General features: G+C 45.1%; 1 protein-coding gene across 1 annotated transcript in view; it reads right to left on the bottom strand.

Moving 5' to 3' along the window:
- Window positions 1-528: 528 nt before the first annotated feature.
- LOC142590775 (glutathione hydrolase-like YwrD proenzyme) overlaps window positions 529-15639 on the bottom strand; it is a 127294-nt gene continuing 112183 nt past the window's right edge. The window contains exon 10 of the mRNA XM_075703194.1: window positions 529-2508. Coding sequence (XP_075559309.1) covers window positions 2268-2508 — 241 coding nt within the window. The 3' untranslated portion in view covers window positions 529-2267. The remainder of the gene's footprint in view (window positions 2509-15639) is intronic.

A 15639-nucleotide genomic window follows, 5' to 3' on the forward strand; every position in this document is an offset into this window, starting at 1 on the left:
GTAACCTACCCATTTCGTAGCCGGAGAGAAACTGCTGCGCGCGCCCTCGGGTGCGACGGAGTACAACGACGTGATTAGTAGCGTAGCTAATCACGCGCCTATTTTACTTTTGTTTTCGTGCATGCACATTGGGATGTTCTGGAAAAGTTTTGGCGCACAGGCAAAAGATGGATGGACGAATTCGCTAGCCGTATACAGCTTGCAGTGATGGGCAGGAAAGTACGCATTCCTGCACTCAGTGTTTTTTTTCTAAATTACGTCAGAGAAAATTTTAATACCTGCCCTGATGTGGCAATAAATAAATAACACACACTTAGTGCGTGCTTGTCTATGACTACTTTTTGTCTACTTTAGACAAGGTGAATCTATCTATCTATCTATCTATCTATCTATCTATCTATCTATCTATCTATCTATCTATCTATCTATCTATCTATCTGTATCTATCTATCTATCTATCTATCTATCTATCTATCTATCTATCTATGTATCTATCTATCTATCCGTCTGTCTGTCTGTCTGTGTCTGTCTGTCTGTCTGTCTGTCTGTCTGTCTGTCCATCTGTTTTCCTATACACCCATCTATCCGTCTATAAATATTTCTATCTCGCCAGCTACTTAAATTAATAAAGGGAAAGTAAGACATGAACCCTCTAAAGAGCGTTGCATTGAATTGAATCGTAGGAATTGCTAGAAAACAAACCCATAAGGGTTCGTCAAAGAAAAGCCGCGCAGTTGAAGAAAAATTGGTCCACGTCCGGAAAGAATTTGGTGAATTTTTCCTGAACTGCGAGGTTTTTCTTTCTGGGAACCCGCCAAGGTTTCCTTTGTAGTTATTGCTACGATTGGGTGGATGTCTCATTTTCCGTTGAACAATTACTTCTCTCCACCTTTCGGGCTTCAGCAGAACAATTACGTCAAGCTGTCCATGTATATAGCCTCTAGCCACACTACCGTTCAAGTTTCCTACTATCTTGGGTCACTAGCTATGCGCTCATTGTCGTGATGCTTCTGTAGTTGTTTCCTCATTGTGATTTGAATTTCCTCATCCAACTCTCTTCACACCGTTTTGGTCACGCCTTTTGCGCTGATCCAGTGGTGTGAGTCGTCACATAAGTTGGGCCAGTTGTTATAGGCTCTTGCTGAATCGTCGTGCAATCGTGGCCGTTGCATCGTCGTCATGTGCAGCTTGGACATGCGATTCTTCGCACAGCGTCGTCTTCAAGCTAACATCGTCACACATTAGGTGCGCATTCGTTGTCGTACCGTCTGCGGGATGCCACCATGGTCTATTCATTGGTATCATTCAGTGTTCCTCATCAGAGTCTCGTCACGATATTGCCTAAAGCCATCGTCACCCTTAAGTCGCCGTCATACAGTCGACGTCATGCCACCGTCCTGATACATTCGCTTTCCTCCAATCGTCCTCTTACCTTTGTCATCTCTTCGTTATCCTTACGTCATCGTCATCTAATCGGTGTGTGCCTATATTGATAAAACGCTAATCGCAATACTATATATAGTCACAGTGACATGAGACCTGCTGGATTTTTATTTAGTAGTTCCGTTTTTAAGATATTCTTCTAACAACTGAGTTTTCTCCGCCCTGATACGACAGGTTTCCTATTTTATTATTTTATTGCTATTAGCATTCTTTGCCTACTTCAGGTATATTGAGTCTGTTTTATTGATCTAAAAAGCCTGTCATGCCCACATAGCGACGCGAGTTGTTTACAAGCTCGGGCCATTGACCGTGATGCCATCAGAATCATGCCATCATCGTCATGCAACAGCCATTATGTCACTCAAAGATGCCCTCGTCATTACGCTGTCATCCACTTCATACCATCGCCATCATCGCAGAACCGTCATGTGAATATCGGCACGCTGTTGCCATCATACTGCCGTCGTCGTTCAATCGAGGTCATTTCTACTACGTCATCCATTTGGTGTCAGTGGCTCATCACGCCTTTATGGTATTTCCAGAATAGGGCAAGCAAGTATCACAGTAAATTGGCTGATTGTGGTGAGTGCAAAGAAATTCTCAAAATGAAAACGAAATGAAGATATGAAGTTGCCGCTTCATCGCTTGAATGCTGATTGCATTAAAATGTCCACAGTCATCTTTTGAAGGATTCCGCCTCATTTCCCCCTAATATTATTGCATGCTATTTGCTATCATATCAGGTAGTATTTGTATTGTGTATTTTCTTAAGCGATGCTATATTACCACTCCCACCCTCTGCAACCTTGTATTGTTGGTCTCGATCAGAAACCAAGGGCAACACTTTTGGTACGAGGCTCCGCTCCACACCAGATAGAACCATTGGGGTTCGGCTGATGGTGTACTTGTTCCTTGGACCACCAGTGGGTTGCACGAGCCAGGATGTTGGCGTGGCCAGCGTAGCGAGAGCGCCGATTATCATGGTCGACACTTAGTGTGTGCCCTCGGCGTCTTAGTGTCGTCTGTGCCTCCTGCGGAAAGTTCGGCTCCAAAACCAGCGGAGAGCTGCGGTAAATAGAAACATTGATTGTTATGAACAACGAATACGCTCATAATTCTTCGCTTGCATGTTAGAGTAGGTTTCCTGGGGTAAAAGTTACTAAAGGTAGTTAGTAATCATAGAGAGGAGCTCAGCGTCAATTACAGGAACCGATAAGCTATTGTAGCTGGGATTACAATTAATATGGCTGCGTATTGAGTCGATGCGCCAAGTGATGAACAGTACACGTGGTAACGTGCCCAACACCTACGCACGCGCACTGCGCTCTCTAACCCATAATTAAACGAGAACCATTACGTTTGCTGCCATTGTGAGCATGGGACCCGTACGGGCACAGAAACATCAAGTTCTGCCAGACTAATATACTCTTGGCCGCGAGTTTGTTTTACCTGCATCATATTCCTTTCTTCCAGGTGGATTTCCGTCAAACTCTTTATTAGGCGAGTATGAGTAAACCCGACTCTCCCGTAATCACAATAAATCCAGAATTTCGTAAACAAAAAAGACCACTGCGTCAAGAATATGACAGTCACTGTGGTTGCCGATATTGGTACACACTTTCTTTGGAAGGCTAATTATAGCCGAAACCGAATGGCGTCTAGTGCACGCTTGTTTCAAGGAAACCAAAGCCACCACATGGCGACTGCAAAAGAGGACATTCTTCTCGGGTTGTATGCTTCACGACCCCTTGCAAACCAGTGGCGTAAGCAGAAATTTCGTTCAGGGGAGGGGAGGGCACACGTTGAAGCTCGGCCACCTCCTTATAGAATGTGTCGTGGGATCGAATACATGAATAATAACTGCATTGCCATTGCCAAAGATGCCAGTAAATAAATTCTCGAAATCTACGCGCACTCAAGAGAAGTGAAGTATGTATTCTTTCAATTAACAGTATACTCGTATGTCGCCAAGACTGTCTCCGAAATAACTGACATCAAAGCCGTGATGCGTTTTGTCTATTTAATAGGTAAAGAACACATTACATGAACTTCAGAACTCTATCAGTTCGCCGTCCGCAAAGCAGTGCATGCCGCTCATATGAAAAAAATGCGAAGGCCACGAAATGAACAACTTGAGGGCAAATACATGAATGAAACTTTGTCAGTCAAGATCCATATTTACATTTTTGTAAATATGCAACCGTCACGAAAAAATCTCAATGTTGTCATTGTTCCAATGTTTTGCGCCGAAGGAGCTGTCGTCGGTCGTGTATTGTGAGGAATTGCACCAAAGTTATAGTAGCAGCAGAGATGACATATAAAAAGCAGAAGTTCTGCAACATATACGAGGGCGAGTCAAATAAAAGTGGACAAATGGGAATATATGACAATCGGTGTACTTTATTTAAAGCTAGTCTCCATGAACATATCGATATTAGTCGCACTGACAAACGAGTCGCGTGGTTGGCGTCTCATAAAGCTCCTTGTGTTGCAGCCTGAATATGTTTGTAAGTGAATCTTTCACGTCATAGTGCGACGGTGAATCTGGTTCCCTTGAGCTGTTCTTTTCAATAGCCTCAAATTGAGGAAGTCGCAAAGCGACAGGTCTGGGTCATATCGCATATGTTGCAGAGTTTCCCGCTTGAAGTTTGTAAGTTTTGTGTTAACCACATCAGCGACGTGGGCTGGCGTTGTCGTGGAGCAAGATGACTCCATTCGTCGATATTATATGTCGTTTCTTCTTGATGGCGAATGCAGCTCATTCGGCATTTCACAATATTGGAAACGATTGATAGTCTCTCCAGGTTTAGCAAATTCTATAAGTAATGGACCCTGACGATCGAAGAAAAAAAAGGCAACAACACCTTTCCGGCGGAAATGACGGTCTTTGCTTCCTTTTGGAATAATAAATTTGAATGTATCCACTGTGATCTTTGCCGTGGTGTTTATGCCTAATAGTAGTGGTTCCATAATTCATTTCCAGTCGCAATTGCAATCTAGAAGTCGTCACCCTCATTATCATAGCGGATGAGATGAGCCAAAGCAACGCCGAACTTCCGTGTCTTCTGGTGGTGGTTCAAAATCTTCGGCATTCATTGCGCGCAAAGGAACCAATAACCGAGATATAAATGAATTATGGTGTGAACCGAACCGTGACTATGTTCACAAGCTGAGCCTGTTCATCGTTGGTTATCCTTTGCTCTTCTGTAATCTGCTCATCAACCTTTGCTATTGCGTTGGGCGTTATTGCACAGTGACTTTGGCCTCGTCTTGAATCGTCTTTGCAGCTATCACGTCCTTCTTTGAACAGTTTCCTCCAACGCTTCACAGTGGCCTATGAAATGAAATCTTCAACATACACGGCAGCCACACGGCAACTAGTGTCTTTTTTGGAAAAACCCTCAGCTGTGAAAAACCTCACGACACCACGCTGTTCAACTTTTGGAGCGTCCATTATGTCACGCAAACATGTTCAAACCAGTGTATAAGAGCATTAAAGAGCATCTATCCTCACACGTGTGAGTCACTTTTGTAAATGAGAGATGTGCTGCACGCATGCCTCGCACATAATGAACCGAACCACTATTGCACGCGGTTGGTTGGTTCACTTTCATTTGGCTCGCCTTCGTACATTAGAATGCGAAGATGAAATGAAATATGCAAATGCAAGATGCAGCTTGATAAAGGGCAAAAATGTGTCACTGGAAACAAAGTTCGCTGCATGTATACACCAAACCTAGCAATAATATATTTAAAAACGCGCATCAGTATCCAAGAAATTTACGTATCGAAGAAAAAGTCACTGTTTGTAATGCGTGAAAGAAGGAAAATAAACATGTTGCGCAATCACACACTCACAGATCACAGAGTCCTAAGGCCCGCCACCCCTAGCTCCACTCTCCCCGATATATGCCGCCGCAAGGCAGCGCGCTACGTCCTCCCTTTTCTCCCTGACGCACACAAGACTGAACCGTCATCGTCGACTCACCATGCCCCCTCCTCCCCCTCTTCACTGGCCCTGGCATGCGATCACAATGTTGTGGCCCTTGGACTTTATACAGAACATGAGAGCGACGGCGACGGCAGGAACGCACCTGGAGTGTCCATATGATTGGTTTCGCAATATTATAACACGAATATACCCCAACTGAAGCATCCCGTTACTTTCGGCAATAAATGTCACAAACTCGTACTTTCACCATGCGACAATTCGCTGCGCCTCAACAATGTCTTTTTATCTATATTTTGTAGGGGAGTACCGAAATGAGAAAACGCAAAGTAAAGAACGTTGGCCACAATAAATGCCTAATTTGGCCACCTAATGTGGCTACCAAAGGAATAAGGAAGAAAACATGAGTCGCTTTGTCCACAGAGAACCATACGCATACTGCTCGGTATCCTACACTGGCTAGGCAAGACTTTCCGAGAGTTTGCGCTCAAGCGAACGCATTCCAATCGGTCGAATTCTCACAGTGATGTCGGCGAGCGACCACTGTTTCATTTTTTTTTTGTCTCCTACCGAGAAAGCATCCAAAACTCTGCCAGGAGAAAATGAACTCGGCCAGAGGAATACGAACGCGCATCGAACGCGTCGCACGGTGGTCGAAACAAGACGAGAGAAACGCATGCGCTCTTTTGGCTCTGGCAGCCTGCGGGTAGCGTGAACAAAAAAAACTGAAAAGGCTCAATGTATCCTTGTAAGTAAAAGTCAAAGTGGAAAAACAAATAAGTAAGTAATTACATTTGCTGGCTTTATTGTCTTGACAAGGATGCTTTGGCGGACGTGAAAAAGATATTGATATTCTTTTCTGTGACATGACGGCACAGATTTACTACCGCAATGCTTCGTCTCATCGGACGTCACTGCGTCCATTGTGAAGTTTTCTAATGGTGTGCTGATTTGGCGTGTGGCACTGTATGTACCGATATAGAGCGAGTTTAGAAAAGCGAAGTCAAATGTTTATGACAACATTAAACGCGGAGAGTTCAGGAATTGAAAAACTAAAGCACGAGTTTGAGAATGTCAGTGCACCTTTCGCGTCAAAAGTTTATGAGAACTTTATAACCATAATGGGGGGGGGGGGGTTCGCGTGGAAAGTTTATGAGAACTTTATAAGCATAATGTTCCGGAATTGAAATCCAGGCAATCCGTAGATTCCGTGGCCTCCGCGAGATGCCGCGACGAGCCCGCCCACATCAAAATGCCCATGAAAATTTGTGCTCGAACAGGGCGCCTTGAGTTATGTGACTCCAGGTACATGGGTGTGGCCGCGAAATCCAGCCCGAATTCCAAATTTGCGCGCTGAAATATCTTTTTGAGCGTGAAAAAGATATCCTAGACGAAATTCAGAATGTTATCCGGCGACGGGGGTTGTTTTGGTCGGCAGTGTATGGAGAGAACGAAAACATATTAGCACCCCCCGCCCCCCTTTCCGGGGCGACGCCCCTGCTGCCAACTAAATACTTCGTCATATTACTGTATGCCAAGATCTTCGCCACCGGAATTCAAGAAATAACGTGTTTCACTAAAGGCTCACTTTGCATCTAACAAGGCACGCTGGTGTGTCTAAAGCGGGGTGTGACTAAAAGTACGTAGCACTTTTCCACGGACTGCTGGAAAATCCGCCACATCCGGCTTTTCCGATCCTGCTGAACAACGCCTACGTAACCATAGACGTAGACGTAGACGCGCTCGTATTGACGTAGACGCATCGGTTGATGCGTCTACGTCAATACGAGCGCGCCTCAGAACGCAGCGAAGATGCCCTGTGATGCGCTGTAACAATTGCCGATTAGCCTGCTGCCGGAGAGCCTGTCCCTTTCCGTGGCCCAGTATCTGCTCCGCATTAAGTGGATTACGTCGTCACCCGCACACCAGACGACCCACGGAACGTAGCGACCGACCATGCTCAATGCGAATACTGTGTTTCTCCTGGCCACACTTTCATGGACGAAATCAACGACCAGAAGACCTGAATGAGCTCTACAGAACCGGACGAGATGCGCAGCTCGCATGAGGCGCGACACTGTAAGCTTAAAAATGCTTACCCTGCTGTTAACCTTTCTAAGTTAGTGTAATTCGTATCTCAAACGAATTTCCTAACAATGATTCGCTCCTACTTGCGGTGTGGTGCTCCTATGACATCAAATGGCGGCACGTCATTGGTCTCTGTCGCGAAGCTGCAGCCTTCAAACTTTTGTGCCAGATTTTGTTCCTAGGTTCTGGGGATGTGGAACTCAGCACAGGCACAGCTGGAGCACGCAAAGTAAAGCCTACACTAATTGCAATTAAGCAAATAGAAGAACATCAAAAGACTATTCACTTCGAACTTCTCGACCTTGAGAGTGCTCAACTTACCTAAGACAAGTTATCATCACTAAAGGGCCGCTTAACCTTGCTGGAATCGAGACAAAAGGATACATCATGTGACCACACCATAAATGATATGGAGCAAATTAAATGTGAATGTAAATCGAAATCCTCAAAGCTGCAGGTCTGGACAGAAACATGACTACGCAGAAACAACTCGATCTTTCGTGGTCTTGACGACTCAGAAAAGAACACGCAGGACGCTTCAGAGGGACAAACAACCATCTAAAACTACAACTGGCTGCGGGAAATATTGAATGTGAACGTCGTATTGGCAATTTCTGTTCATACAAATAGCGAAGAATTATTGCAAAATTGAATCATTTCTCGACCAAGGGAACAATTTTAGCCTGCGGCCGCCAACTAACAGATCCTAACAATGCTGTAAGGAAAGATATTGCACCGGCCACCCACTATGCATGGTCAAAGGTGCTTAAATTCATCCAGTCCTACAAATGTCCTTTAAAACTTGCACTTTATAGCCTTCACGTGGGCTAAAGATATCATTATCCGGTGACGTAGAAACTGATAGCGTGAAAGCGTTCTCTCACTTTAAATAATACAAGCCAATATCCAGATTTTTTTCACGGCCGCGCCGTTGAAGGAAATAATTGACGGGATCCAAACACAATCACCCCGGTCTCTGGTCCGCGCAATCAAACATGTTTTTTCGTCTTAACATTGCGTTCACTAAGGAACAAAGTGTTGTAGCTAAAGGCGATCACTTCCGCTGGTATATGACCCATTTAGACGCTGATATTATTTCGCTCGCTCAAACGTGGCTCAATTTTCTCTAGCACCATCATCGCTAAAACTCTTATTGCACACAACTTACATTCGTCCACAGCTAGAGTACGCATCATTAGTATGGGACCCTGGTCGTGACACCCTCATACAGTCTCTAGAGGTAATGCAGAATCGCTCAGCCCGTTTCATTCTCACCAACTACCAAAGAACTGCGAGTGTCACAAACATGAAAGTTCTCCTACACCTGCCGCTGTTATCAACCCGCAGAAAACTATCTCGCTTATGTCTTTTTCATAAAATCTAATACCACAACGCATATTTACGTTCTATCTTTGTTCAACCGCCACCATACGTTTCATCTCGCATTGACTACCGCTAATAGCTAAACATTCCGCACTGCAGCACCGTCGGATTTTCATATACATTTCTTCCCCAAACGAGTAAAAATTGGAAATAACTTACCCGCATTACTTACATGCATTACTGACAGCAATACCTTAAAACCACAATTAAAAGTTTCATGTTATAAATTAATGTTGCGTTTGCTTATTCTGCGTAATAACTGTTCTTATGTCATAATTTTATGTTACGGCTTGTATCTTTCATATGGTATATTTTTTTCCTTTCTTTTTTTACGCCATGTATTTTTGCCACGCTTATAAATTTATATTTACCACTTTTATTATTTTGCATGCCATGTTTTGCGATGTTTTTCCCATGTTGTTGCCTTTAATCCTTATTTTTCCTCGTTCTTTTTATTATTTATTGACTCCCACGTATTTAGCTTTGACGCTTTCTTCTAAAATGTTTGCTTCTTTTACTTATAATTTTCTTTTTATAATCAACTAATATGTGATTTACCTCTGTATTTACCTTGCCCTTCCCCTCTGCAATGCACAAGCGTACCTTGATGGTGTAATAAATAAAAAAATGAAACATGATGACATCGAAGTTGCGAAGTGCTATCTTGAGATTTTATGACATAGACATGATAAAATTGGCAGGAGAGAATGCGGCATACTAATAGCTACCAAAAAGAAGTTCTCATATTATCTCAATTGTCATGACAAAAGGTAGAGCTAACATGGATATGTCCGCCTTATTTACCCCTGAAGTCTATCTTTGGAATCTTCTTCTGACCGCCAGACAGGCACCCACGTTTTTGCTCTAAATTTTGTGACTCTTTGGATAACATAAAATAGACATTCCTCTACTCCCTATATTTCTCTACTTGGATTTCACTTATCCACACACTATTTGGCCGTGTTTAACAGTGTCCCCATAAATCCGCATCTAGAGAAACTAAGCAGTCCCTTCATTCAGTATTGACTACAACGTTCACCAGGTCATAACATATCCCATCTAGAGACGACAACACGCTTGATCTCTTACTAAGAACTTTCCCTGCTGACATACTTAGTTACACGGCTCTACATGCGCTTAATGATCACGCCTTTCTTGCTATAATTTTCACGGTGTCAAAAAGTAAAAGGGCCCCAAAGAGAAAACTAATCACCTACAATAAAAGAGATTAGGGTCAATAAATGAAGAACTGGAACGCTGTTTTAAACGATTTCAAAGCACATATCAAACACGCGGAATTAGCTCCAAATGACAAGCTTTTAGGAGCGTTATGATGACCCTGGAAAAAAGATGTACACCTAGAATCTCTGTGAAAACTGACAAAAATTACTCTTCGTTTAAGAAAAGCTTTAAAAACCTGCTGAACATGAAAAACACATCTACACATCAGCTAGGACAAACATCTGCCCCAAATTATGGGATCGTTATTGCCAGTGTGCTAAACAGTACCTCAAAGATTTGGACGAAGCAAAAGCTATATTTCTTCTGATTTACGTGCAATACTGCCTACTAACAATCCGAAATTCTGGAGTAATATTTCGACCAAACCACCTACAAACTAAATTACACCCATTAATTAGGATGACGAGCCCATGAAACCTCAACAGTGCGCAAGAGCCCTTAATTATTACTTCCCGTCTTTCTTCAATGCCACTCCCGAATTTGGCCTTCAGCTCTTGCCAGCTTTTGCTCCGCAGCTATGCTTGATGTTCAGATAGGCCCGGGGGGCATATCAAAACTAACGAACAGTCTTAAAATAGCATCGTCAGCAGACAGTGACATTAACAATTGGCTAATATAATTAAAATTTAAATATTTAGTAAAATATTGTCCCTAATATTTACCAAATTCCTTCAAATCTAGGTCGCTCCCAACAATTGTAAAATAGGTAAATTGCGCAAATATTTAAAACCAGAAGAAGAACTTACCACTTAGTAGAGAGAGATTTGTCTGAATACTTGAAAAGTATCCCAGAATGATTAATTGCTTCCAACATAATGGCCCATCACGAATCGATTAAATTCTAGGCGCTACAACTTAGTTAGCGAAAGCGACGGTCCTGCGAAATTTAGCTAACAGAATTCAAACATAATTCGCTATCTTATAGGGATGAACTCGTTCAGATAGATGCCACATTTATTGAATTTCATACGGAATTTGATCGAGTACCATACAATTGTTCGCTCGTCCAACCTTCTTCCCTTGGTATCAATCACAACCTAATACGATGAATAGCACGTTTTCTAAAAGTTCGAGTTGAGTTTACAACTGCTAATAACAGTAACCCTCAATTCGCTACCGCAACATAAGGCGTTCTTCAAAGTGCAGGTTTAGCACCACTGTTATTTTAAATCTATGTCAAATACCTTCCCGCTCACATAAAATCAAAATTAAGGCTTTTCGCCGAGGGCTGCGTTATTTATAGCCCTATTCATAACTCAGACGACATCACTATCCTGCAAAATGATTTAGATAATACAACCGCTTGTTGTAACCAATGGCGCATGCCCTCAAACTTGTCCAAATGGAAATTAGTATCATTCTCGCGCAAACTCACTTGTATAAAAAGCGCATGCCACCTTGATTCGTCCCCTATCAGCTTGGTCGAATCGCATAAGCACCAAGGAGTGCACTTAGCTCCATCACTATTGACACGTGAACTCGTTTATCTTTTACGAATGAGGGCTTTTACCGTCAAAGAAATGTTATCCCTCAGCTGAGGACGCGCCTACATTTATCGGAAGTTTCTATAATGTTATCTATGCTGCTATCCGCTCTCTGTTGTCGCCGAACCTTGTGCAATATGATTGCATGTATGCGCGACGCGAATGGGGTGGACCTTTGTGGAAGGCACGCGGGTCCACGCGATTACTCGGGGACATTCCACGACTGATCTATAAAAGCCGACGCGCCTGACCCGCTGATCAGATTTCGAGGATCTAGAACTGTGTTCGCCGCTATCGTTGTGCTTTTAGCGTAGCCTGTTTCTGTGGGCACAGGTTCACCCAATAAAGTTAGTTTTGTCATTCACAGTATTGCTATCGTGTTCTTTAACGTCACTAACACGTGACATTTGGTGGAGATGCTGGGTGATGCTAGCTCAAAGAGAACACCAACGTCGTCACTGACCATCGAGCAAGCCGCCGTCTACAATAGCTGCCCCCAGAACAGCACGGACTCCCTGAGAAGACCAAGAAGATTGTGGCCAAGACAACCACAATGGCAGCCCCAGTGTCAACCATCGTACTTCAGCAACCCAGAGAGCCCCCTACCTTCCGTGGAGCTACGTCGGTGGACCCGGAAACCTGGCTCCAAACTTTCGAACGGATCTCGACATTCAACAACTGGCCCTCAGAGGATAAACTACGGCATGTGTAATCCTTCGAAGATGCCGTGAGGACTTGGTTCGGCAACCGGGAGTCCACTCTTGCAACATGGAACCTGTCCCGCAGTAACTTCCTGAGGACGTTCACGAGCGTTGTCCGAAAAGAAAGGGCCGAAGTCCTGCTGGAAACCCGAGGCCAAATACCCAATGAGACCATCGCCATTTTAAAAGAAGAGAGGACCCGTTTTTTTCCGGCACGCCAACCTGGAATTGTCCGAAGAAAAAAAAAGCGCGTTTCTTGATGCGAGGCGTAACCTAGAACTTTTTCTCGGACTAATCCGAAATCCACCGAAGACCGTAGCTGAGTTCCTGACAGAGGTAACGACGACTGAGAAAAATTTAGAAGTGCGCACTAGGCAAAATAACGGCCAAGTGCTCACGCTTCAGTGCGCCATCCAAGCACTGGGCTTCGGTGATCTCCAAGAGACCATCAGGGCCATTGTGTGTGAAGAACTGCGCAAGGCATTCATAGTAAAATATTTAGCGCGCGCAATTGACAAGGACACAGTGAAGAAGAACACACAAGCGGTTACTCACAACTATTTTATTTTCGGAAAGATAAAGAACATATATACCCCAGCTATCAGCGCTGAGCATGTGCAACAAGAGGGGTCGGTAAAACAGATTAAAAACAGATTAAGAGGGTTCAACCAGTATTTAAAAAAGCAAATTCATTTTCAGTTATTGGAACCGATTGTTGGCCTATGCATTTTTCAGCGCACTTTTCGATATGAAATGCATCTATGATTTGACGTGTTTGTTTTTATCTGAAAACAAAATGTCAGTGTCAAAAAATACCGGTTCACCATGACATAGATTACAGTGGTTGGACAAGTGCGAATGGTTTTCTGTACCGAGAGAACGTTCATGTTCTTTTAGACGGGTGTTTATGCACAGACCGGTTTGTCCTATGTACATGTTGCCATAGGTCAACATGTTTCAAGGATTGCCTTCGTCGAAGCCACAAGTGGCCTCGATCGCTGACATATTGAAATATGAGGTTCAGCGATGGCTTGGAGTTCCTGAGGTGCAATTTCGATTACCGCAGCCCCAGCCAGAAGGGATGACCTACGCCCCCATCGCACATCATCAAGGTCCCCCTCCATGACCGCGCCAGAGCCGTGTAACTCCGCAATTCCGTCATCCGCCACCACCGCCGACAGCACGCCCACCCGTCGCCCAGCGGACCTACGCGGGGACGATGGAAATTTGGTGGGCTCCCGACCACCGCCCGCTCTGTCACCACTGCGGCGAAGCCGGCCATGTGTACCGCCAATGCACATATCGTGACCTGGGATTGCGAGGCATCGCCGTCAAGGCACCGCGGCCGAAGGAAGGTCAACGCTGTCGTGACATCGCCGACTACCTCGCCACTACTCTGTGGAGCCTTCGACGACCGTCCCATTCCCCGCCACCAGGACGCTACCTACCACCGCGGCGCCATCCTTGTACTGGGCCAGCCCCGGGCAGGTCCGTGAGCCCATATCCGGAAAACTAAAAGCAGCAGCCGATTGAGGTGTGGTTGCTGTCCGTCGAACTGACGAAGATTCTCCGCCGCCTACGAAAACTGCGAAGAGACTACCTAGACGACATAACAACAAAACGCCGCCGTCCCGACGCAGTCTGGAGGCAAAGAATACACCTACGAAAGACCACCTGATGGCGCCAAGTACTAGCCACAGGTCAACGCGACGCAGCCGTGATCCGATGCCAACGCGTAACTGTAACGCAACACAAAGAACCACCGACCTGGACGTGCCTCTCGACGGCCACGCAGTCACCGATTTAGTAGACAACAGGAGCCGATTACTTCGTCATGAGTGGAACCATCGCCGCCCAGTTGAAGAAAGTTAGGACCGCATGGGAAGACCCACAAATTCGACCCGCTGGAGGACACCTCATAACGCCGACTGGAATATGCGCGGCTAGAATTACCATTCATGATCGGACTTAACCTGCCACCTTCATTATCCTCGAACAGTATTCACGAGACGTCATTCTCGGCATGAACTTCCTGAACCAACACAGGGCAATCATCGACCTGAAGTCGAAGTCAATAACGCTGTCGGATGATCAAGCAAATACCGCCGGAGAACCCTCGTAGTCACCACGCCTTGAGTGTGCTCGAAGATCAAGTGAGCATCCCGCCTCTCTCCAGGATTGTTATTTTATTCGGCACCGAAACACCCGCTGACGTAGAAGGCGTCATCGAAATCGGCCAACGTCTACTGCTTAACCGTGATATTTGCGTCGCAATAGGGATCGCTCGACAGCACGGAGGAAACACGGAAGTGTTGCTGACACACTTCAGCGAGAAGTTCAAGCACATCAACAAGGGCACGACAATCGCATACATCGAAGAAATTCTGGCAACCAACAATGCTTTTGTCCTCACGGATTGTGCCGCATCTACCCCGATGACCGTATTTCCCGAGCCAGACATCCACATAAATGCTATTCTACCCGTGATTAAGCAGGAACCGCTGAGATGTCTGCTTCGACGATACAGATAATGCTTTTTGACGTCATCGAAGATTCGACAAACACCAGTCTCAAAGCATCGCATATTAACCGAAGAGTGCGCTCGACCACTCCGGCAGAGCCCTTACCGAGTTTCGACGCGAGAACGTGAAGCTATAAGACAACAAGTCGACGAAATGCTACGCGACGACATCATCCAGCCGTCGAAAAGCCTGTGGGCGTCTCCTGTTGTTTTAGTGAAGAAAAAGGACGGAACCCTACGTTTCCGCGTCGATTATCGTCGACTGAACAAAATCACGAAGAAAGACGTATATCCTTCCCACGGATAGACGACGCATTGGATCGGTTCTGCAACGCTAAATACTTCTCGTCGATGGACCCCACGTCTGGCTACTGGCAAATAGAAGTCGACGAAAGGGATCGCGAAAAGACCCCCTTCATCACGCCAGACGGCCTCTATGAGTTCAAGGTTATGCCATTTGCACTGTGCTAGGCGTCTTGAACGTTGCAGTGCGTGATGGACACGGTTTTAGCAGGACTGAAGTGGCAGACATGTCTTGTGTACGTGGATGACGTCGTCGTCTTCGCCGGAAATTTCGACGATCACCTTAGGCGGCTTGCGGCAGTGCTAGGGGCCATCAAGTCGTCATGGCTCAATCTGAAGCCAGAAATTATCGCTTCGCCTACGGTGAGCTTCTGTTTCTAGGCCACGTCATCAGCAAATCTGGAGTCCACCCCGACCCGCACAAGACAACTGCCATCACAAAGTTGCAGCACCCCTTGGACAAGAAGGCAGTGTGTAGATACGTTGGTATATGTGCCTGCTGTAGGCGCTTTCTCAAGGACTTTT

The sequence above is a fragment of the Dermacentor variabilis genome, chromosome 8, assembly GCF_050947875.1.
Source record: "Dermacentor variabilis isolate Ectoservices chromosome 8, ASM5094787v1, whole genome shotgun sequence".
Lineage (NCBI taxonomy): Eukaryota > Metazoa > Arthropoda > Arachnida > Ixodida > Ixodidae > Dermacentor > Dermacentor variabilis.